General features: G+C 55.1%; 1 protein-coding gene and 1 pseudogene across 1 annotated transcript; one reads left to right on the top strand and one right to left on the bottom strand.

The window, feature by feature from the left end:
- LOC131586325 (uncharacterized) overlaps nt 1-22,478 on the top strand; it is a 1,027,770-nt pseudogene that overhangs the window by 292,278 nt on the left and 713,014 nt on the right.
- On the bottom strand, nt 608-13,074 carry LOC131586221 (zinc finger protein 585A-like). Its single transcript, XM_058853118.1, is given in 4 exon segments — nt 608-1,590; nt 11,250-11,583; nt 11,586-11,997; nt 13,070-13,074. Coding segments are annotated over 4 exon segments (1,734 nt in total).

The raw sequence follows: 22,478 nt of genomic DNA, 5'->3' as shown, positions 1-22,478 counted from the left end.
TTTATACTTTTGGACCTGAAACTTCTAACAATTGTCCTTGCTATCAAGCTAGAAAAGGAATTGTTTTGTCTACCTACTCTCTGAAGAGAGCTCACTAACAATTAATATGAAGTTCAAAGCTACAAACCTAGGCAGCGCAGAATACGAAAAATATAAAACTTAAGGCATCACACCCAGAGGGGCTGTGGAGTTGAATAATTTTGGAGAGGGACTGAGTAGGATTCAGTGGCATTGAGTGGTTTTGAGGTGACAGATCAAACCCTCTCGTCTCTGAGTGCCAAGAAATGGAAACAACTACACCAAATACCCCCAAATACTCCCATGTATCTCCCAGATTCCATTGTAGCACTAGTAACATGTGAGGTTTTAGATGCCTTTGATGAATTTGTTGATTTTTACCACTATTTGTTGGTTTTAAAGGGATGAAGATGAATCAAAAGATAATTGAAACCAAAATATAAAGACCACCAGCTCAGTGTCTGCCCACCACAGATCACTGGGAACGTGGGTCATCAGGGCTCTGCCCAACGTGGGTCCTCTGATGGGGGATGGAGCTGGGGCAGCGCACGAAACTCTTCCTGCACTTGGGGCATTCACAGGGCTTCCCTTAGTGGTGCTTTTGTTGGTGTTGGGTCAAGTGAGATTTCTGGATGAAGCTCTTCCCACACTGGGGACACTCGTAGGGCCTCTCCCCAGTGTGGATGCGCCGGTGCCTGATGAGGGTGGAGTTGTCCTTGAAGCCCTTCCTGCACTCGGGGCAGCAGAAGGGCCTCTCATCCATGTGAATCCGCTGGTGCTGGAGGAGACTGGACCTGGTCTGAAACCTCTTCCCACATTTCCCACACTTGTAGGGCCTCTCCCCAGTGTGGATGTGCTGGTGGGTGATGAGGTGGGAGTTTCGCTTGAAGCCCTTCCTGCACTCAGGGCAGCGGAAGGGCCTCTCATCCGTGTGAATCTGCTGGTGCCTGAGGAGAGTGGAGCTGCTCTGAAACCTCTTCCCACACTCAGGACACTCGTAGGGCCTCTCCCCAGTGTGGATGCGCTGGTGGATGGTCAGATGGGACCTCTGGCTGAAGGTCATCCCACATTCCCCACACTCATAGGGATGTTCCCCAGTGTGGATCCTCTGGTGAATGGTCAAATTAGAGCTGTTTCTGAAGCTCTTCCCACACTGGGGACACTCATAGGGCCTCTCCCCAGTGTGGATGCGCCGGTGGGTGATGAGGTGGGAGTTTTGCTTGAAGCCCTCCCCACAGTCGGGGCAGCGGAAGGGCCTCTCATCCGTGTGAATCCGCTGGTGCACAAGGAGATGGGAGCTGGTCTGAAACCTCTTCCCACACTCGGGACACTCGTAGGGCCTCTTCCCAGTGTGGATGCGCTGGTGGATGATGAGTTGGGAGCTGCAGCTGAAGCCCTTCCCACATTCCCCACACTCGTAGGGCCATTCCCCAGTGTGGATCATCTGGTGGCAGATCAGGCTGTTGCTCTGGCTGAAGCTCTTCCCACACTCCAAGCACTTGTAGGGCTTCTCCCCATCCTGAAGCTGCTCATGGACCACCAGCTCAGAGCCCTGGCTGGATCTCCGGCCGCCTTCCCGGCACAGGGTGGGTCTTTCCTCCTCAGAGCACCCTGGGATGGGTTTGGAGCCCCTCCTCCTGTAGGATCTCCATGACTTTTCCTCCCTGTTGGATTCCTGCGCTGTGGAGCTGCTCAAAACGGCCTCTTCCATGAGGTTCTGCTGTGGGGATTTTTCCTCCCTGGTCTCCATCCTCAGCTCCTTGTCTGGGGGAGGAAGGACAAGGAGAGGATGGGATTTGCCTCCGTGCCAGAGGGAAGGGGAAGGAGATCCCCCCAGTGCGTCCCCGGCAGGACGGCGTCGGCAGCGGGGTTGTCCTGCAGCCAGGGGCCAGGCTGGGCTGGGAGATGGAGCAGGAGAGAGGGGGAAAGGGGCACTGACTTCCTCCTCACCTGACTGGGTGTCCCGGGGCATCTTCCTCTTCCTCGCAGCCTCCTTCTCCATCTGGCCAAGATTTGGGAATGGGAAATCCTTGTTTGGGGAAAAATACAATTCATGAGCACATTGGGTTAGGGGGTTCCTCCTGCCCAAGTCCATCTCTAGAAGTTATCGGGCATCTGGAGTCCATAAAAACCTCCCAAACACCAAGATTCAGCCCTGAAAATGCCTCCCAGGAGTTCCCCATCTCTGGTCTCTCCCCTTTGGTCTTCAGGGGTTCCCCCCTGTCCCAGCTGTTGGGGGTCACGCTTGTACTGGGGGTTCCCCACCTACTCAGTCCCTGCCCTCCCCAGGCTGCTGGGAGTGCCAGGAATCTGAAAACTTCCCCGTTTCCATTTCCCCACTTAGGGATGCTGGGACCGCCCAATGTCCCCCCAAGTAGGATTTTCCGCTCAGCTTTGCAGGCCTTAATTCTTAAATATCCCCCCTGAAAAAATCCAACCCAGGGATCCCCCAGGATATCTGGGCTGAGCTCCCCCTCCTCGGTCACCTGTGGGATGGGGGGGTGATGATCCCACACGGGTGAGGGGCTGTGAATTCGGGGAGTGCTCGACCTCATGGTTCCTTCTCCTTTCCCTGATCCTCATTTGTCCCTCTTCCTCCCTCTCCTCCCCTTCCATCCTTCCTCCTCCTCTTCCTCCCTAACCCCACCTCCTTCTCCTACTTCCATCCCTTCTCTCTCTCCTTCTTCTTCATCTCTCCTCTTCCATCCCTCCTCCTCCTCCCCCAGGAGCAGTGACACCCTCGGTGCCCCGTTCCCAAACCCCTCACAGCCCACGGCAGGAGCGGGGATGGAGCCGGGACAGGTCGGGATGGGCAGCGCGGGGCTCTCCGCTGCTCCCACCCGCTGGGGACGGGGGGAACCCGGCCCGGGGAAAAGGAGAGGGAAACTGGGAAAATTGGGGGCTGCAGATCCAACCTGGGGCTGGCTGGGGACCCTGGCTGGGGACTGCCAGCCCTTGGGGCTCCTCTGGGGAGATGCGGGAGGGGGGAACACAGAGAGGGCTGGGGGATCCCAGGAGTGGCAGCACTGGCAGGGACTGGTTTGTACTGGGGTAACTGGAACCTTACTGGGGTAACTGGGAATGACTGGGAATGAGGACAAGCATGCTGAGGGCAGCTGGGATATACTGGGAGTGACAGTGACCATACTGGGAACAGCTGGAACCACACTGGGGGAAACTGGGAGTGATTTGGACCATGCTGAGATGGACTGGGACTATTCCAGGGACAACTGGGATCATACTGGTAGGAACTGGGAAGAATTACAACTATTCTGGGATCATGCTCAACTGGGACCATACTGGGATCACAGTGGGAGCAGCTGGGTCCCTGCTGGCTGAGACTGGGATCCCACTGAGGGTGACTGGAATCATACTGGGATTGACTGGGAGTGGCTGTGAGCAACTGGGATCATGCTGAGAGCAACTGGGAAGAGCTGGGAATGACTGGGAGTGTGCTGGGGCTGACTGGGATATACTGGGAGAGACAGGGAGTCCCAGGGATCACACTGGAGGCTACTGGGGTCATACTGGAACTGACAGGGAGCAACTGGGGGCCACTGGCCTCATACTGGGAGTGACTGGGATTAGATTGTAAGTGACTGGGATCAGACTGGGAGTGTGAAGGAAACTGGAAAATTGGGGAAAAAATGAAAAAAAAAAACCAGGATAAATTAAAGGAAAACGGAAGGGAAAAGTCAGGGAAAAAACAGAAAAATATCAGGGTGAAATAAAAAAAAATTGGGGAAAAATCAGGAAAAAATTGGGAAAAATTTGGGAAAAACAGGGGAAAATTTGAAAAAAAATGGGGAAAACCAGGAAAAATTTGGGGGAAAAAAAAGAAAACTCAAGGAAAAAATGGGAAAATTTGGGGGAAAATGTCAGGAAAAGAAAGTGGAAAAAATCTGGGAAAAATCTGGAAAAATCAGAAAAAATGGGGAAAAAATCAGGAAAAAATAGGAAAAGAAGGAAAAATCAAGAAAAAACAGGAAAAATTTGGAGAAAATGGGAAAATCAGGAAAAAAAAACTGGGAAAGAACTTGGAAAAATTGGGGAAAATCCAGAAAAGAAAGAGGAATAAAATCTGGAAAGAAATAGGAAAAATCCCAGGAAAAATCAGGTAAAAACTAGGGAAATTTGAGAAGAAATTGGGAAAAAGCTAGAAAAAATTTGGGAAAGGAAGAGAGAAGAATCAGGAAAAAATGGGAAATACATGAAAAAAATTGTGAAAAATTGTGAGAAATCAGGAAAAATATCAGGAAAAGAAAGCCGAAAAGACCCTGGGAAAAATCAGGAGAAATCAGGAAAAAACTGGGAAAAATATTGGAAAAATGAAGGAAAAACCAGAAATATTTGATAAAAAATTGCAAAAAAATCAGGAAAATAATTTGGAAAAAATAAAAAAAAAAAAAAGTGGAAAAAAAGGAAAATCATGGGAAAATCAGGGAAACAAACCAGAAAAGGATAAAAAATCTGGAAAAATCAGAAAAAAAATGAAAAAAATCAGGAAAGAATTGAGGAAAACCAGAAAAATTAGGGAAAGGATAAGGGAAAAATCAGAAAAAAAAAAGTGAAAAAAAGGAAAAACCACAAAAATCAAGCAAAAGTTTGAGAAAAAAAATGGGAAAAAACAGGTAAAAATCAGGAAAAGAAAGAGGAAGAAGACTGGGAAAAAACTAGGAAATATCAAGGAAATAAATGGGAAAAATCAGGAAAAATTAGGAAAAAAGGGGAAATATTTGGACAAATCTGAGGGATAAATCAGGAAAAAAAAATTGAAAAGTATGTGAAAAAAATTATGAAAAATGAGGAAAAAAAATAAGAAAAAGGGAATAAAACCTGGAAAAAATCAGGGAAAAAAAATCAGAAAAAAAAAAAAAAAAGAAAAAAAAATTGGGGGAAAATCAGGAAAAAAAATGGGAAAAGCAGGGGAAAAATTGCTAAAAAATGGGAAAAACCAGAAAAATTATGGAAAAATTTGAGAAAAAATTGGGGAAAAGACAAGAAATTTTGGGAAAAGAAGAGGGAAAAATCAGGAAAAACAAAAAAATCAGGAAAAAAATGGGGAAAAAACTGGGAAAAATTCAGGGAAAATGAGGGAAAAATCAGAAAAATTAAAAAAAAAAAAAAAAAGAGAGAGAAAAAATTGGGGAAAATAATGGGGAAAATCAGGAAAAAAACAGGATGAAATCCCCCTATCCCATTTTTCCATGGAATTTTGGGAATTGCCTACCTGCAAGGTCGTAGAAGAATTTCCAGACCTGGGATACAGGGAGTGGGGAAAGGTGGAATTGCAGATGAACTGGTCAAGATTTTTGGGAAGGTAGATGGCCTGGTCCTATTCCAGCTTCCAGAATGTTCAGATGAATCCCACTCCTCCTTCTGGCTGGAAATCATGGGAAAATCATGGAAAAATCACAGGAAAGCTGTGATTCAAATTCATGGAGTTTTGCCCCCAAAGCACTGTTTTTTCCCGCCAAAATTTCTAATTTTCCCCCCAAAATATTAACTTTTTGGAATAATTAAATGGGGAAGATTAGGAGGAAATAGGGAAAAAATAGGATGGAAATGGAGCAAAAATGGGGGAAATTTGAGCCAAAATGGGAAAATAATAGGGAAAAAATGGGATAAAAATAGGGAAAAATGGGATGGAAATGGAGGAAAAAATGGGAAAAATGGGAGAAAGGAATGGAAGAAGATGGGGATAAAATGACGGAAAAATGAGATAAAACCAGGATAAAAATGGAGAAAAAAATGAGGGAAACTGGGAGAAAAATGAAGGGAAAATGGGAATAAAAATGGTAAAAATGAAGTGAAAGTGGGTGAAAAATGGAAGAAAATGGGGAAAACAGGAGAGAACACAGCAAAAAAACTGGGGAAAAATGGAGCAAAAAGAGGGTAAAATGGGGAAATGCGTAAAAATAGATTAATAATGGGGAAAAAATTGAGAAAATATAGGAAAACATGGGGGAAATTTGAGTAAAAATGGAGGAGAAATAAGAAAAAAAATCAGAAAAATTGGGGAAAAATTGAGGAAAAATGAGATAAGAAAGGGGAAAATGCAGGAAAAAATGAGAAAAATGGGGGAAAACTATATGAAAATAAGATAAAGGAAAAATAGAGCAAAAATAAGGAATAAATTGGGATAAAAATAAGGAAAATTTGGGATAAACTAGATAAAAATGACGGAAAATGGGATAAAACTGTGGGGAAATAGAGTAAAAATGAGGGAAAAAATTGAGATAACATTTGGGGAAAATGGAGACAAATTGAACTGGAAGTGATTTGGCTCATCCTGCTGCCGAGGAAACTGAAACCACACGGGGGGAGCAACTGGGCAATGCTGGGAGCAGCCACTGCCGGCACCGGGAGCCCCGAACCCCTTTCCCGGCCGTGCCGCCCCTCCAGCCCCAGCACCCCCCGCCGGGGTCCCGGCAATCCCAGGGGTCCCCCCCTCTCGGGGTCCCCGCTTTGCGGCTCTGGGGCTCTCCTCTCTCTGGGGTCCCGCTCAGGGAAGCCGCGGCTTTCCCGGGGCTCCCCAAAACCGGGGTCCCCCCGCACCCGCGGCCCCGGCAGAGCTCGGGGGGCCCGGCCCGGGAAGCCCAACCCCCACCGCGGGGGGACCCGCATCCCCCCGGCCCCTTTGCCGGGGCTCTGCCGCCACCGGGACCCCCCAAAAACACCTCCCGGGGACCCCCGGGGTCCCCCCGAGGAGCATCTGCGGCTCGGCTCTGGAGCCCTGCCATCCCCAAACATCCCCCCCAAAACCCCCAAACCCAGGGAGCCCCGGGGTATTTGGGGCGAGCTCCCCCTCCCCGGGCACCTGCGGGATGGGGGCGATGGTCCCGAAGGAGCTGCAGATCCAGAGAGCGGGGAGCGCACGTGGAGCCTCCTCTGCCTGCTCCAGCTCTTCCTCCTCCTGCTCCTCCTCTTCCTCCTCCTCTGTCCCTCCTCTTCCTCCTCCTCTGTCCCTCCTCTGTCCCTGGGCGTGGTTCGGAGCCCTCGGGTGAGCGGGGCCGGGCCGGGACACGATGGGAAAGGGCTGGGTCCCCCCCAAACCGAGCTGGGGGCAGCGGAGGTTTGGGGGAACAATGGGAACGGGACGGGACAGGGGAACAGGGGGAGGTGGGAGCACTGAGGGTCCCCCAGTTCACCCCAGGACCCCCAAGCCCCGTCCCAGCCCCCCCAGTTCCCCCCGCAGCCCCGGCTGAGGGGGGCTCAGCCCAGGAGCCGCCGTCGTTCGGGGCTCCCCCGAGTGCAGGAACGGGAGAGTTCCCGGCTCGGGGAGGCCCCAGCAGAGGAGGGGATCTTGTCCCTCTTCCAGGGCCTTTCAGGATCTTCAGGCCCCTCTGAAGAGGAGTTTTTCTCTTTTTCAGGTTTTTTGGGGGGGATCCCACCACTACAGGGGTGTTTTTTCCTCCCCATTTTAGGGTGTTGGTGCGGCTGCAGCCCCACAAACCCCTTTTGAGGGGGGTTCATGACGGCTTTAAATGACATTTTTAGGGGTGGGTTGTTTTGGGGAACCTGCTGGTGATGGAGATGGGGACCCCATGCCAGGTATGAACCTTCTCAATGTCTGTATGGGGTTTTGCAGTTTTTGGGAGTTTTGGGAGCATCCAGGGATGTGTTTGGGATCCCGGGGAGGTTGGGGTGTCCCGGGGGATTTGGGGGTTCTCGGCAGGTTTGGGGGTACCTGGGCAATGCGGGTGGCAGTGCTGGGGACCCCGTGCCGGGTTTGAACCTTCTCACTGCGCACGGGCAGCGTCAGCGTGTTCAGGGAGATCCTGGGGGGCTCGGGGGGTCACCCCAAATCCCAGGGACCCCAAATGCTGAGGGACCCCCCGAACTGCCCTCACCGCTGGATCTGCTGCAGGCAGGGGGGCACCAGCACTCGGCCCCCGCCCTCCACCATCACAGGGGGGCTGTGGAAGAAATCTGGGGGTGCCTGGACAGGTCGGGTGGGACCCCCAAAGTCCTGGGGGCGGGGACATGGGGAGACTTTCAAGAATTCCCGTTGTGGGGAGATGAGAGGGAACCAGGAAGAGTTTGGGGGGGCTGGTTGTGTCATGGGGGGACCCCCAGGACTCTTGTGAGGGGTGGGGCGGGCAAAGAACAGGACGATCCCCAGGATGGGTTTGGGGGGGAAACGGATTGGAACTCCCATGGCAGTGGGATGGGGAGATCTGCCCATGGAATTCCATGGGAATGGCATGGCAGTGAGATCGATCTACAGAATTCCCATGGGAATGGGACAGAAGTAGAATTCATCCTTGGAGGTCTCACGGGAATGGGATGTCTGAGATCCATCCATGGAATTTCCATGGATTTCCCACCCATGGATTTGCCCTCCCAAATCCCACATTCCCATTCCCATATTCCCATGGGAATTCTGCCCTCCCCACCTTTACACTCCAGCACCTCCCGCCCATATCTGACATATTTCCGGAGATATTCCCTGCAGCTGTGAGCCAGGGAATTTGTTAATCCCTCAGCCTGGATCTCAGGGATCCCCATGGCGGTGCCACAGTTGCCATCGCAGCCCCACAGATCCCCCAGCCCCGGCTCCCCCCACTCAGCCCCGCTCTGGCTGTGCCGCTGCTGCAGCATCTGCAGCTCCCCGCTGGCCCCGTGCCGGTGCCGCTCCTTGTGCTGGATCTGGCTATCCCAATATCCCAGCCCTGGCTATCCCAATATCCCAGCCCTGGCTATCCCAATATCCCAGCCCTGGCTATCCCAATATCCCAGCCCTGGCTATCCCAATATCCCAGCCCTGGCTATCCCAATATCCCAGCCCTGGCTATCCCAATATCCCAGCCCTGGCTATCCCAATATCCCAGCTCTGGCTATCCCAAGATCCCGGCTCGGTTCCGGCCGCCATCCCCGGAGCTGCGGCTCTGCCCGGCCCCGCTCGCTGCGGCGGCGCTGGAAGGGGATCCCAGCCAGGGACCCCATGGACATGGACTGCGGGAAGCCCGGGCCGGGCTCCGACAGCGCCGCGTGCAGGGAACGCAGGGAGAGGAGAACTGGGGGGACATTTGGAGATTTGGGATCGGGGGGGTCACAGCTGAAGGAAAGGGGGAACGGGGAGAGCCGGGAAGGGCATTTGGGGATGCCAGGACTGACAAGAGGGGAGGCTGGGCCTGGCTAGATGTGGCATGGCTGGAGTTCGGGGCGTTCCTGTATCCAGGAAAGGGAGCTCCAAGGGTCCCCGGTGTCCCCATTGCCAGGACAGTGCAGGGAAAGCCGGGATGGCTGGGAATAGGGGTCCCGGGTGTCCTCAGTGCTGAGGAAAGGAGGGGCTGGCTGCTGGGAGAGGCAGGAATAGGGGTCCAGGGGGTAAATGGGTCAAGGAGAAGGGGGCTCTGGGGCTGCGAGAGGCGGGATGGCCGGGAAAGGGGTGCAGGCGTTCCTGGTGCCGGATAAGGGGGTGCAGGGTGGGACCCAGGGCCGGGAATGGGGGTTCGGTGGGATGGCGGCGCCCAGGAATGGGGGTTTAGGGGCCCCTCGGCGCTCCGGAATGGGCGATCAAAGAGTCCCGGTGCCGGGGGTCCCCCTCACCTCTCGCCGCCCCCCGGGAGCGCCCCCGGCCCCAGCGCTGGAGCCATCGTGCTGCTCCGCTGCGGCCCCGCCCACAGCCCCGGCCCCGCCCCCAGAGCCGCCTCCAGCCCCGCCATTGGCGCCGCTCTTTGCTGCCCGCCAATGTCATCCATGGCGCTATGATGTCATACAGCCATGTCATGATGTCACAGCCTTCTCTGTGATGTCACACAGTCCCCTCTATGATGCCATAGCTGCACAGTGACGTCACACAACAAACTCTGTGATGTCACAGCCCCATCTGTGACCTCACACAACCCACTCTGAGCTGTCACACAGCCCCTTTCTGACATCACAGCTGCTCTGGGGCTCCAGGACACAGCCACAGAGGTGCTGCTGTGACACAGCCCCCTCTGGGACATCCCCCAGCCCCTGCCAGTGCTAAGCCCCTGGGAGCTCTGTCTGGGCCTGCTCGTGTTCCTGAGCTGCCCTGGCAGGGCCCCAGCCCTGCTGGGCTGTGCTCAGGAGCTGCTCCTGGCCAGAGCTGTCTCCCTGCTGTGGTCTGTTCCCTTGGCAACATCTGCACCATTGCAATGGCCTGTTTCCATGGCAACCATCACAGCCCCTGTTGCTATGGCCCCATACCAGGACACCAGCTCAGGCCTGGAGCCAGGGCCCATTGCCATGGCAACCATTTGCAGTCCCATCCCCAGGCTCCTGGGATCACAGAGCCACAGAATTGGCTGAGTTGGGAGGGACCCATGGGGATCCTCCAGTCCAACTGCTGGCCCTGCACAGGACACCCCAACAATCCCAGCCTGGGCCTGGCAGCGCTGGCCAAACGCTGCTGGAGCTCAGCCAGCCCTGGAGCTGGGAGCCTTCCCTGGGGAGCCTGTTCAGTGCCCCAGCAGCCTCGCGGGAAAAACCTTTTCCTCACATCCAGCCTAAACCTGCCCGCCTCAGCTCCAGCCGCTCCCTCCACTCCTGTCCCTGGGCACCAGAGGGAAGAGGTTCCCACAGCCCCCAGCCAGGGACCCGCTCCCAAGGCTGCTGCCCATGGCAACCAGGCCTGGCACCAGCTGGGATGCTCGGTTTCCATGGGCTGGGCTTCAGGAATGGCATTCCCCAATTTCCTGCTCCTGCTAATACGGCTCTGCCGCTCGCTTCTCTCCCACCTCCCATGGAAAGCAGAAAAGGCAAAGATCCCAGGCTGGGATAAGAACAATTTATTGACAACAGCAATGGGATAAGGAACAAATAGGTACAGAAACAATTTGGATAACAGAAGGGATAAGACAATCTATTTACTGGGAAAACTAAAATGTCATCGACCGGCTCTTCCTGGCCACGTATTTCCTCCTGCCAGGAAAGGACACCCTTCTCCTCTGGTGAGAGACAGGGAGTCCTTTTCCTGCCCCTGGCAGTGACCTGAGGTGGGACTGAATATAATGGGCCATGATCACACTCTCACATTCTTTGATCCCAAATCATGTCATTGCCACGGGCAAGAAAAGGGACAGGTGTCTTCCCATCATGGATCACAGGGAACATGGATCACCAGGTCTCTGCCCTATGTTGGTCCTCCAAGGGGGGATGAGGCTGGAGCTGTGAAGAAAGCTCATCCTGCACTTTGGGGCATTTGCAGAGCTTCCCTTACCGGTGCCTCTGTTGGTGTTTGCTCAAGTGACAGCTCTCACTGAAGCTCTTCCCACATTGGGGACACTCGTAGGGCCTCTCCCCAGTGTGGATGCGCTGGTGCCTGATGAGGTGGGAGTTTTTCTTGAAGCCCCTCCTGCAGTCGGGGTAGTGGAAGGGCCTCTCATCCGTGTGAATCCGCTGATGCTGTAGGAGAGTGGAGCTGGTCTGAAACCTTTTCCCACACTGGGGACACTCGTAGGGCCTCTCCCCAGTGTGGATCATCTGGTGGATGGTCAGGTGGGACCTCCGGCTGAAGGTCATCCCACATTCCCCACACTCATAGGGCCGTTCCCTGGTGTGGATCCTCTGATGGATGGTGAGGTGGGACCTCTCTGGCTGAAGCTCTTCCCACATTCCCCACACTCGTAGGGCCTCTCCCCAGTGTGAATGCGCTGGTGCTTGATGAGGTTGGAGTTTCGCTTGAAGCCCTCCCCACAGTCAGGGCAGCGGAAGGGCCTCTCATCCGTGTGAATCCGCTGGTGCCTGAGGAGAGTGGAGCTGCTGTGAAACCTCTTCCCACACTCAGGACACTCGTAGGGCCTCTCCCCAGTGTGGATGCGCTGGTGGACGATGAGCTGGGAGCTCCAGCTGAAGCCCTTCCCACATTCCCCACACTCATAGGGCCATTCCCCAGTGTGGATCATCTGGTGGCAGATCAGGCTGTTGCTCTGGCTGAAGCTCTTCCCACACTCCAAGCACTTGTAGGGCTTCTCCCCATCCTGAAGCTGCTCATGGACCACCAGCTCAGAGCCCTGGCTGGATCTCTGGCCGCCTTAGCGGCACAGGGTGGGTCTTTCCTCCTCAGAGCACCCTGGGATGGGTTTGGAGCCCCTCCTCCTGCGGGATCTTTGCAGATTTTCCTCCCCATTACATTCCTCAGCCATAGAGCTGCTCACAATGGCCTCTTCCACGAGGTTCTGCTGTGGGGATCTTTCCTCCCTGGTCTCCATCCTCAGCTCCTTGTCTGGGGGAGGAAGGACAAGGAGAGGATGGGATTTGCCTCCGTGCCAGAGGGAAGGGGAAGGAGATCCCCCCAGTGTGTCCCTGGCAGGACGGCGTCGGCAGCGGGGTTGTCCTGCAGTCGGGGGCCAGGCTGGGCTGGGAGATGGAGCAGGAGAGAGGGGGAAAGGGGCATTGACTTCCTCCTCACCTGCCTGCGTGTCCTGGGGCATGTTCCTCTTCCTCACAGCCTCCTTCTCCATCCAGCCAAGATTTGGGAATGGGAAATCCTGGTTTGGGGAGGTTTGAGTTTGAAGGTCTCTCTACCCAAGTCCATCTCCAGAAGTCACCGGGCATCTGGAGTCCATAAAAACCTCACAAACACCAAGATTCAGCCCTGAAAATGTCTCCCAGGAGTTCCATGTCTCTGGTCTCTCCACTTTGGTGTTCAGGGGTTCCTCTCTGTCCCAGCTGCTGGGGGTCACTCTTGCACTGGGGGTCCTCTGTCTACTCGGTCCCTGCCCTCCCCAGGCTGCTGGGAGTGCCAAGAATCCAAAAAGTTCCCCTGGTTACCAGCTCCCCACTTAGGGATGCCAGGACCCCCAATTTACCCCCAAGGGGCATTTTCTGCTCAGGTTTGGATTTCTTCATTCTCCAAACGTCCCCTCAAGCAGCCCAAAATAGGGAGCACCTAAAATATCTTGGCTGAGGTCCCCCTCCCCGGTCACCTGTGGGATGGGGTGTGATGATCCCATAGGTAGGCGGCTGTGAATTGAGGGAGTGCTGGACCTCGTGGTTCCTTCTCCTTTCCCTGATCCTCCTTTGTCCCTCCTCTTCCTCTTGCTCCCCCTCTTCCTCCCTCCTCCACTTCTTCCCTTACCCCATCTCCCGCTCAATCCCTCGTGCTATTTGAGCCATTCGGAACACAGTTCCGCACCCAAACCTCCTGCCGTGCCCCGCGCCCTAAAGAGCCCGGTTAGAGCTCCCCAGGCTCCCCCCAAGTGCTCCCGAGCCGTATACATTCGCCCTGAGCACCTGCAGCCACGGCTCGGACACAAAAGTGTTCTCCAAGCGCTTCCCCGCAACGCCAAACGCGCCTTCCGAGCCACTTCCGGGACTACAGCTCCCATCATGCTCCGCGGCGCCCATAGAGCGCTATTCCAGCCGGGACTTCATCTCCCGTCATGCCCCGCGCCTCACCGGAACCCATTGGAGCTGCGCCTACAACTCCCGTGAAGCTCCGCGGCCCCATTAAACCGTATCATACCGGCGCCTACAACTCCCATCATCCCCCGCGGCCCATAGATTCCCTGTTACAGCCCCCCAAGTGCCCGCCCGGACCCCGAAGGGCCCCCAGATTCCCCTCCCTGACCTCCAAGTGCCCCCCTGGACCCCCAAGTGCTCCCCTGGATCCCGAATTGTCCCACAGAATCCCTAAGTGCCCCTCCAAGTGCTCACCCGGCTCCCCCCAAGTGTCCTCCAGACCCCCAGGTTCTCTCTAAATTCCCTCCCCAGACCCAAAACTGCCCCAGATGTTCCCCAGAAAAGTTTCCATGGACCCCAAAGTGGCCCCTTTTACCCTGTCTGAGAATAATTTCAAAATTATGAATAACGGGCTAAAAATAGGAGTAATTAGCATAAAGAGGGAGAAATAGTGGTCAGTTAATTAATGAAGGGAATTGTGGTACTTAGAGCCAGAGAACAATAATGTTTTGTTCCTGAAAATGTATCAATTCTTTTATATAAATGGAAAAACAAGGTTATAAGAATACAGAATAATATTATTATAAGAAGTAAAATTTTATTTTTATAAATTAATTAGATTTTAATGATAAAGAAAAATTGATAAATGTTCTCAATGTTTTGGGATGTCAGTCCCAGGTGGGCGATGTCAGACATGCTGAGGCTCGGGGTGAGGAGCAGGTTGTCCAAACAGGGGCAGCCCACAAGGGCTTTCTTCTCTGTGACCAGACCTCCTCAGGAGACATTCAGCATCAGGATTGTAAAGAGTAAATCCTGACCTCCTGATCAGTACACAAAGATGTTTTACATTTTGAACAGTAGAATGTTGTCACTGTAAGGGGCCTTCTTTGTTAATGTACCTCATGTTGTGTCATGTTTGGTAAATACCAATGTTGTTGTACCAGCCTTGTTAATGCCACCTGGCCTTGTCTATTGCCTCTGCTGCTCCCGGAACCCCCCAATGGCACCGATGACAGCACCCAGTGTGTAGATGAGCCCAACTCCCATGGGGGGTAGCACCCAGAGGGAGTGGGATTAACATCCAAAGACCCCTAGAATCAGCGAGCCATGGCACAAACTGGACTCCAAACTACACTGAGGAGCAAGGGAGAACATTGAGCAACTGACTGATGTTCCGGACTTTATCACCATAACTACACAACATTTGCTCTCCATGACTACCCAAGATTTACAGTAAACCAGAGTCCTTCTAGACGCTCTCCTGAAGACAGAATCCCCAGCTCTGCCCTGTGGCAAAGCTGAACATCTCCTCCTCTGGGTCATCCATCGGGAGCAGCATTGAGCTCCCCCACCCAGAGCTGCCCTCAATAAAGGCATTAAAAAGGAGCTGCTCTCCTTGCCTGTTCTTTTCAGAAGGACTGAGCCCGTGGCAGAGTGACCCACGCTGCAGCACTGTGAGGGGGCTGTTCCCCATGGGATGGACCCAGCTTGGAGAAGTTCCTGGAGAAGTCTCCGGTGGCAGAGAGCCCAGGGTGCAGCAGGGGAACGACTCCTGTCCCTGAGCAGGGGGAAAAGCCCCGGGGGATGGAGTGACCATGGCCCCATTCCCTGTGTCCCTGCACTGCCGGGGAGCAGGCACAGCTGGGAGGAGGGAGGGGTGGGGGGAGCTGATTTTAAGGGTCTTCCTTTACTTCTCATGATCCTGCTCTGAGTTTTTGGAGTTTTCTGCCAGAAATCTCTCTCCTCCCCCACTCATCCACAGGGGTTTGGGGCAGTTTTCCCTTTTAGGGGGAAATCCGAGTGATGCCCTGATGCTCCTAATTAGAGGTGGGAGAAGTGAGGCTCCAGGGCTTCCCCCTGAGCTGGAGCCACCGAACACCCAGGGCTGGGAAAGGCGAGCCGGGAGCTGCGGAGAACTTTGTTTGTGTTGGGAGCTCAATGGCGGCTCGGGCCGGGCCCGTTCCAGGGCTGTTCCTCATCCCCGCCCTTCCCCTCACACAGCCCGGGGGGCCCTGAGGGCGCGGGGCGGGGCTGTGCCGTGTGCAGAGCCCGCCGCTGGCTGCGATTGGCTGCTGCTGCTGTCACTCGTGGTTCTGGCGCGCGCTGATTGGGCAGAGAGGGGACAAGCCCGGCCCCGCTGGCGCCCCCAGGGTGGCCGTGGGGCAGGAGAGCCGCCATTGCCGGAGCGTCTGTGCGGGCCCGGCAGCGGCGGCGGCAGCGGCCGGAGCCCGGTGAGGCGGCGGCGGAGCTCGGAGGCGGCCCCGGCCATCGCAGGTGGGAGCCGCGCTCGGTTCTGCGGGGGCTCGGGGCTCGCTGCGGGCCCGGGAGGGGGCGGCAGGGGGCTGTGGCGGGTGGGTTGTGCCGTGGCCGGCCCGTGTTGGCCCTGGCGTGAGGGCGCTGCGGGAGCGGCTGCCCGCGGTCTCCTTCCCGCTGCGGCCTCGGCAGGAGCCGGTGGCGGAGCAGCGCTGGCTCGTCCCGGTTCGTGTCGGTAGCCCGGAGGTGGCTGCGCTGTGCCCGGGGCTGGGCGGGAAAATTCCCGGCGCCAGAGGTTTGTGTGGCCAAAGGAGCCAGAGGAGTGGTGTGAAAGTGACTTTATTGCTGCCCAAAGGGAGAGGCCATGGGGCATTTGCCGTGCGCTCTCTCCAGTTGCTGGAGGACGCGGCCTCGTTTTTGTTCTGATTTTCCCGGCCGCGTGTCCCTGTCCCTTTCCCCACTGGCGGAGGTGCTTGGAAGGTTCAGACTTCTCTATCTGCCTCCTGCATGTCCCGGTTAATATGTACCCCCCACTTTTGTAGAACATGCGATATTGATGGCTCTGTTAAGTCTTTGTTCTTCTGGAATTCAGGAATTTAGCGGGACTTTGTCAGAGCAGCGGTCCTTGTCAATTAGTAACATTTTCTGAAAATGATGCTTTCTCCCATTGCTTCCTTATGTGCAAGTCCCTGGCCATATCTGCAAGCAGATTCACTCATTGCCTGTGTTTTTTCTTCCTGGGTGTTCTTTGGTTTTGGGATTGCTCTCAGTGCCCTCATTCGCTGTCCTTTTGTAGCTGTTTGTGGCTCAGGAGGCCTGGCTGCCCCCTGGATCCCCTTGCTCAGCTGCTGAATGAGCTGCACTCAGCAAGGTGTCCTGCATGGTGAAAAGATGAGAGTTGCTGTAGAACATAAGAGGAGAAACAGCATTCCTTTAACCCATGGTCTGCCAGGGAAACACGGAGATGTGTTCTGTTCCCATCTGTTCCATGTTTGGACCAGGACACGAGCTGCTTTCTTATATCCTTTGTTATCCGTTTCACCATTTTTGCTCTGTGATCTATTTGCCAACAGCAGTTTGAGTCATTTAATTTTCCACAAACTCTGCCTCCTTTACCTGCTAAAAGATAATCTGATCCCATCCCATGGTGAAATGTTGTGTCCCTCATCTGGGAAGAAAGTCAGGAACTGGAGCTCTCTGGTTTTATTTTGAGGACATCCTGTAATCTAATTATGCCATGGAAATGATAAATTAGTTCTCTGGCTCCTGATATGAATTTGTTAGGGTTCCCAGGGCCTGGTCCATGGTGTTGTTCTGGTGGCCGTTCATCTTTTCCCCATTTTTGGGTGCTCCCTCCAGCCAGGGCTGCATCAATTTTGGGCTTTTCTCTAATTAAATCAGCACATACTTGGATTCCCAACTGATTTCCCTTAACTTGGGGTACCAAAAAAAGCCTCATTGCTCTAATTCACCCTGGATAACATAGAAAGTGAGAGCACAAGTTGAGGTGGGGACCGGGATGATTCCACCCCCATTTTTTGTAGTGAAATTTTCACAACATTGTCCATTTGCAGTTTTCCTTTTCAGCTTAACCAATTTCTGCTGCAGAGTCAGATATCCTCACTATGGGCTCTGCCTTTAGCTGTGCAAATTCCCCCTGTGCCCCCAGGCAGAGCTTGGGGTGAGGGGCAGAGGAATTCAGCCCAATTCCTCCCCCAGGCAGGAAGATCCTGGTACATTGTCCAGGCTTTGGCCCAGGGGTGTTAATTTGCAATTCTAAAGCTCCTTTCCTGGCTGCCTGGAATGAATCTTCTCTTCCTGGGCAGCCATGGGATGACTCACATGGAGCATCCCTCACCCCCCCATTTTGTTTTCAAAATGCAGCTTAAAGGTGAACATGGAAAAACCCATACCATAATTTTGCCATCACTAAGAACCACACACAAACATAAAAACGAAAATTAGAAAGCAATCAAGTATTTTCTTCTCCTCTGACTAAAAACTGATTGTCACACCCCTGGCCCAAAAAGAACTGACAATAGAAAAGTAGAATTATTACAAAAAATTCTTCTAATGGTGTAATCCTTTCACTGCAACTGTGAAAAGCAAAAACTCTCCAACAGTGTCTTTAGAGAAATAAAGCATTACTTGATTCTGAACAGAATCATTTCAACCACACATAGTCTGCATGTGCAGAGAAAATCATTCCATGACATGTGAGTTTTATTAGATGTTTCCTAAACTTTACATAGTCTGAACCCATAGAAATCCATTGGTTTAATGTTCATTGTTTCCAAGTTGTGGCGTTCTTAGTGTTTGGTTTCCTGTTGCACCCGGATTTCTGTGCCTGTGATGTGAATTAGGTCTGCACTCCTGCATTTCCTGCTCAGCCTTTTCCAGACCAGGTGTCTCCAGCTGTGCCAGGGCAGTGTCTGGGGTAGATGTTGGTTGATGTTTGCTGCTGGGCCTTGATGTTTTGTTGATGGTCGTTGTCTTTGTGGGAATCTTTTGGGCTATTCCCAGTCTGTTGAGATGTTAAGCTCATCTCTGCTGACTGGTGGAACATCCCTTAAAAAAACCTTTAAAATTCCTTTCCCCAAGGTAAATGCAAACCAAGCCTGACTGGAGAAATCAAATAAAAAGTAATTTTACACTTGGTCTATTTTCCAATACTCTAATCCCAGCCAGCCCAGAGTGTAATTGAGAGCCAGAGTGGAATTCTCACGGTGCCTTCCCCAGCAGCTGTGGCGAGGGCAGGCACAGAAAGCCCTGAAGCTCCAGCAGTGCCAGCCAGGATTGTCCCGCAGTGGCTGGAGATGCCAAAGGAGGGTGCCCAGGCCGAGGATTTCAGCAGAGGATCTGTGGGCAGGCCCAGGAGCTTCCCCCGCTGGGGAGCCCTGGCTGCTGCTGCCTTGCCTTCAGTGCAGGCTCAGGGGCGGCCTCCCATCCTCCTGCTGCAGCCGGGAAATCCAAATCTCCGGGGCTTCAGAGCCCTTGAGCCGAGGCTGAGGGGTCCCCCTGTGTTCAGCTGTGCTGGGGCTGTTTCTGTGCTCAGGGACACTTGGAATGGGCCGTGCCACTTGGCCACCAGAGCTGCTTCTTTCCTCTGCTTCGGCAGGACCCGATGTCCTGGTTGGGTGTGTCGTAGTAGAGATGGACAATGACACCTGTTTCTTCTTCCATCACAGCCAAAGCTTTATTGCACACAGCTTATATTTACATGGTTATCAGAAGGCACCGTGCTTAATTCCAGTTGGTTGGGAACTCAGTTCACTGGTTGGTAATGGTGAGTGTACACGTCAATCCAAACTTTTCTCTCTAACAATGTTTACATACTTTTTCTACTGATTCCCATGGGACAGATCCCTTGTTACTACAGATGTACTTGTTTTTCTCCCCAAGAATAGTTTGTTATGTTAACAAACCTTTCATTCTCAAGATGTTTTTGACTGGGTACTTATCAGGCCAGCTGCTAGCTACACTTAACCCAAGTAACAAATCCTAAACCATGATTTTCCAAGTCCTTTCTTTTGTAAGGTTTTACCTTTATGTGACAGGGTGTTGTGAACAGCAAAGTCCAAAGGTGGGTGTGTCTCAAATCTCTCCCAGCCCGGGTCTGGATCTCTCTCAATTCAATGCAGGCATGGGTTTCTTCCCAGCCCCCTCTCTTGGCTGTTCAAACAGGAGGCTGGGTTAAACCCTTCCCCTGTCCTCAATTCTAAATCCTCCTGTGCCACTGAACAAGTTTCATACTGCAGTCACCGAGCTCTGCTCATCCATTTAGAGGCTCTGTTGGGGTATGTGGGAGAAGGTGAGGAGGGGTCCCCGGGGGTCGTGTCCCCCCTCAGGAGCACCTGTGACTCCCCCATGTCCCCCCCATGCTGGGCTCACCCCCTTTTGTCTCTGCCAGAGCTCCTGACCCAGCTCCTGCTGTGCCCTGGGAGGGGCTTTGGGGAGCCCCCCTGGGACCCCCTTGGATCCCCATTCCTGGGCCCTGGGACCCCCCCGCATCTCCTTCCCCAGCTCCGGGACCCCCTGCACCCCCTTCTCCTGCACCAACAGCGCCCTGCACCCCCTTTCCCGGGGATCCTCCCCTGCCAGCCCCTGGATCCCCCGGTTCCGTCAGCCCGGGGACCCCCGGAGCCCCATTCCCGGCCATCCCGGGGCACCGCACCCCCAGGCCTCCCTTTCCAGGGAAAGCCGAGCTGGGCACGGGGCTCTCCAGCCGCTCTGGGATTTCTGATCACCCAAAGGAGAGGGAGAGAGCAGCAGAGAGAGAGAAGGAGATTGGGAATCGGGGCTCGGGCTCCCAGCGCCCGCTCCTGCTCCGCCGGGGCTGGGGAGCCGCAGCCGCAGGAAAAATGGGATCCGCGGATCCCGGGGCTTCCCCCGCTTTGGGCCGAAGCCGGCGGGTTCCAGGCAGAGTTTGAGCGCAGGGCCCGGGAGCTCAGCCCAGTTTGTCCCGGGGGTCCCGCAGTGCGCGGCCGAGGAGGGTCCCGGGGGATCCCGGGAGGGGATCCCGGGGAATTCCCTGGAATTGCCCCGTCCCCTCCCCCCGCGTTCCCTCGGGCACTTTCGCTTCCGCCTTGGCCGCCCTGCGCCGCCGGGATCTGCCCGGGGACCGGTGACGTCACTGCAGCCTCGGGCTGCCACTGGCGGGCAGCAAAGAGCGGCGCCAATGGCGGGGCCGGAGGCGGCTCTGGGGGCGGGGCCGGGGCTGTGGGCGGGGCCGCAGCGGAGCACCGCGATGGCTCCAGCGCTGGGGCCGGGGGCGCTCCCGGGGGGCGGCGAGAGGTGAGGGGGACCCCCGGCACCGGGACTCTTTGATCGCCCATTCCGGAGCGCCGAGGGGCCCCTAAACCCCCATTCCTGGGCGCCGCCATCCCACCGAACCCCCATTCCCGGCCGTGGGTCCCACCCTGCACCCCCTTATCCGGCACCAGGAACGCCTGCACCCCTTTCCCGGCCATCCCGCCTCCCGCAGCCCCAGAGCCCCCTTCTCCTTGACCCATTTACCACCTGGACCCCTATTCCTGCCTCTTCCAGCAGCCAGCCCCTCCTGTCCTCAGCACTGAGGACACCCGGGACCCCTATTCCCAGCCATCCCGGCTTTCCCTGCCCTGTCCTGGCAATGGGGACACCGGGGACCCTTGGAGCTCCCTTTCCTGGATACAGGAACTCCCTGAACTCCAGCCATGCCACATCTAGCCAGCCCCAGCCTCCCCTCTTGTCAGTCCTGGCATCCCCAAATGCCCTTCCCGGCTCTCCCCGTTCCCCCTTTCCTTCAGCCGTGACCCCCCCGATCCCAAATCTCCAAATGTCCCCCCAGTTCTCCTCTCCCTGCGTTCCCTGCACACGGCGCTGTCGGAGCCCGGCCCGGGCTTCCCGCAGTCCATGTCCATGGGGTCCCTGGCTGGGATCCCCTTCCAGCGCCGCCGCAGCGAGCGGGGCCGGGCGGAGCCGCAGCCGCCGGGGATGGCGGCCGGAACCGAGCCGGGATCTTGGGATAGCCAGGGCTGGGATACTGGGATAGCCAGGGCTGGGATATTGGGATAGCCAGGGCTGGGATCTTGGGATAGCCAGAGCATGGATACTGGGATAGCCAGGGCTGGGATATTGGGATAGCCAGAGCTGGGATCTCAGGATAGCCAGAGCTGGGATCTCGGGATAGCCAGGGCTGGGATATTGGGATAGCCAGAGCTGGGATATTGGGATAGCCAGGGCTGGGATATTGGGATAGCCAGAGCTGGGATATTGGGATAACCAGGGCTGGGATATTGGGATAGCCAGGGCTGGGATATTGGGATAGCCAGAGCTGGGATATTGGGATAGCCAGGGCTGGGGTATTGGGATAGCCAGAGCCGGCACAAGGAGCGGCACCGGCACGGGGCCAGCGGGGAGCTGCAGATGCTGCAGCAGCGGCACAGCCAGAGCGGGGCTGAGCGGGGGGAGCCGGGGCTGGGGGATCTGTGGGGCTGCGATGGCAACTGTGGCACCGCCACGGGGATCCCTGAGATCCAGGCTGAGGGATTAACAAATTCCCTGGCTCACAGCTGCAGGGAATGTCTCCGGAAATATGTCAGATATGGGCGGGAGGCACTGGAGTGTAAAGGTGGGGAGAGCAGAATTCCCATGGGAATATGGGAATGGGAATGTGGGATTTGGGAGGGCAAAATTTGGGAACCTGGGAATGCCCACGGAAATTCCATGGATGGATCTCAGACATCCCATTGCCACGGGACCTCCATGGATGGATTCTACTGCTGTCCAATTCCCATGTGAATTCTGTAGATCGATCTCACTGCTATGCAATTCCCATAGAATTCCATGGGCAGATCTTCCCATCCCACTGCCATGGGAGCTCCAATCCGGTTCCCCCCCTAACCCCATCCTATGGATTGCCCTGTTTTTTGCCATCCCCACCCCCCACAAGACTCTTGGGGGTCCCACCATGACCCACCCAGCCCCCCCAAGCTCTTCCTGGGTCCCCCCTCATCCCCTCACAACGGGAATTCCTGGGAGTCCCCCCGTGTCCCCTCCCCCAGGACTTCGGGGGTCCCACCCGACCTGTCCGGGCACCCCCAGATTTCTTCCACAGCCCCCCTGTGATGGTGGAGGGTGGGGGCCGAGTGCTGGTGCCCCCCTGCCTGCAGCAGATCCAGAGGTGAGGGCAGTTTGGGGGGTCCCTCAGCATTTGGGGTCCCTGGGATTTGGGGTGACCCCCCGAGCCCCCCAGGATCTCCCTGAACACGCTGACGCTGCCCGTGCGCAGTGAGAAGGTTCAAACCCAGCACGGGGTCCCCAGCACTGCCACCCGCATTGCCCAGGTACCC

This window comes from Poecile atricapillus, chromosome 19, assembly GCF_030490865.1.
Source record: "Poecile atricapillus isolate bPoeAtr1 chromosome 19, bPoeAtr1.hap1, whole genome shotgun sequence".
In the NCBI taxonomy this organism is placed as follows: domain Eukaryota; kingdom Metazoa; phylum Chordata; class Aves; order Passeriformes; family Paridae; genus Poecile; species Poecile atricapillus.
The sequence above is the reverse complement of the archived record's forward strand: the minus strand, read 5'-3'. Positions and strand labels throughout refer to the sequence as shown.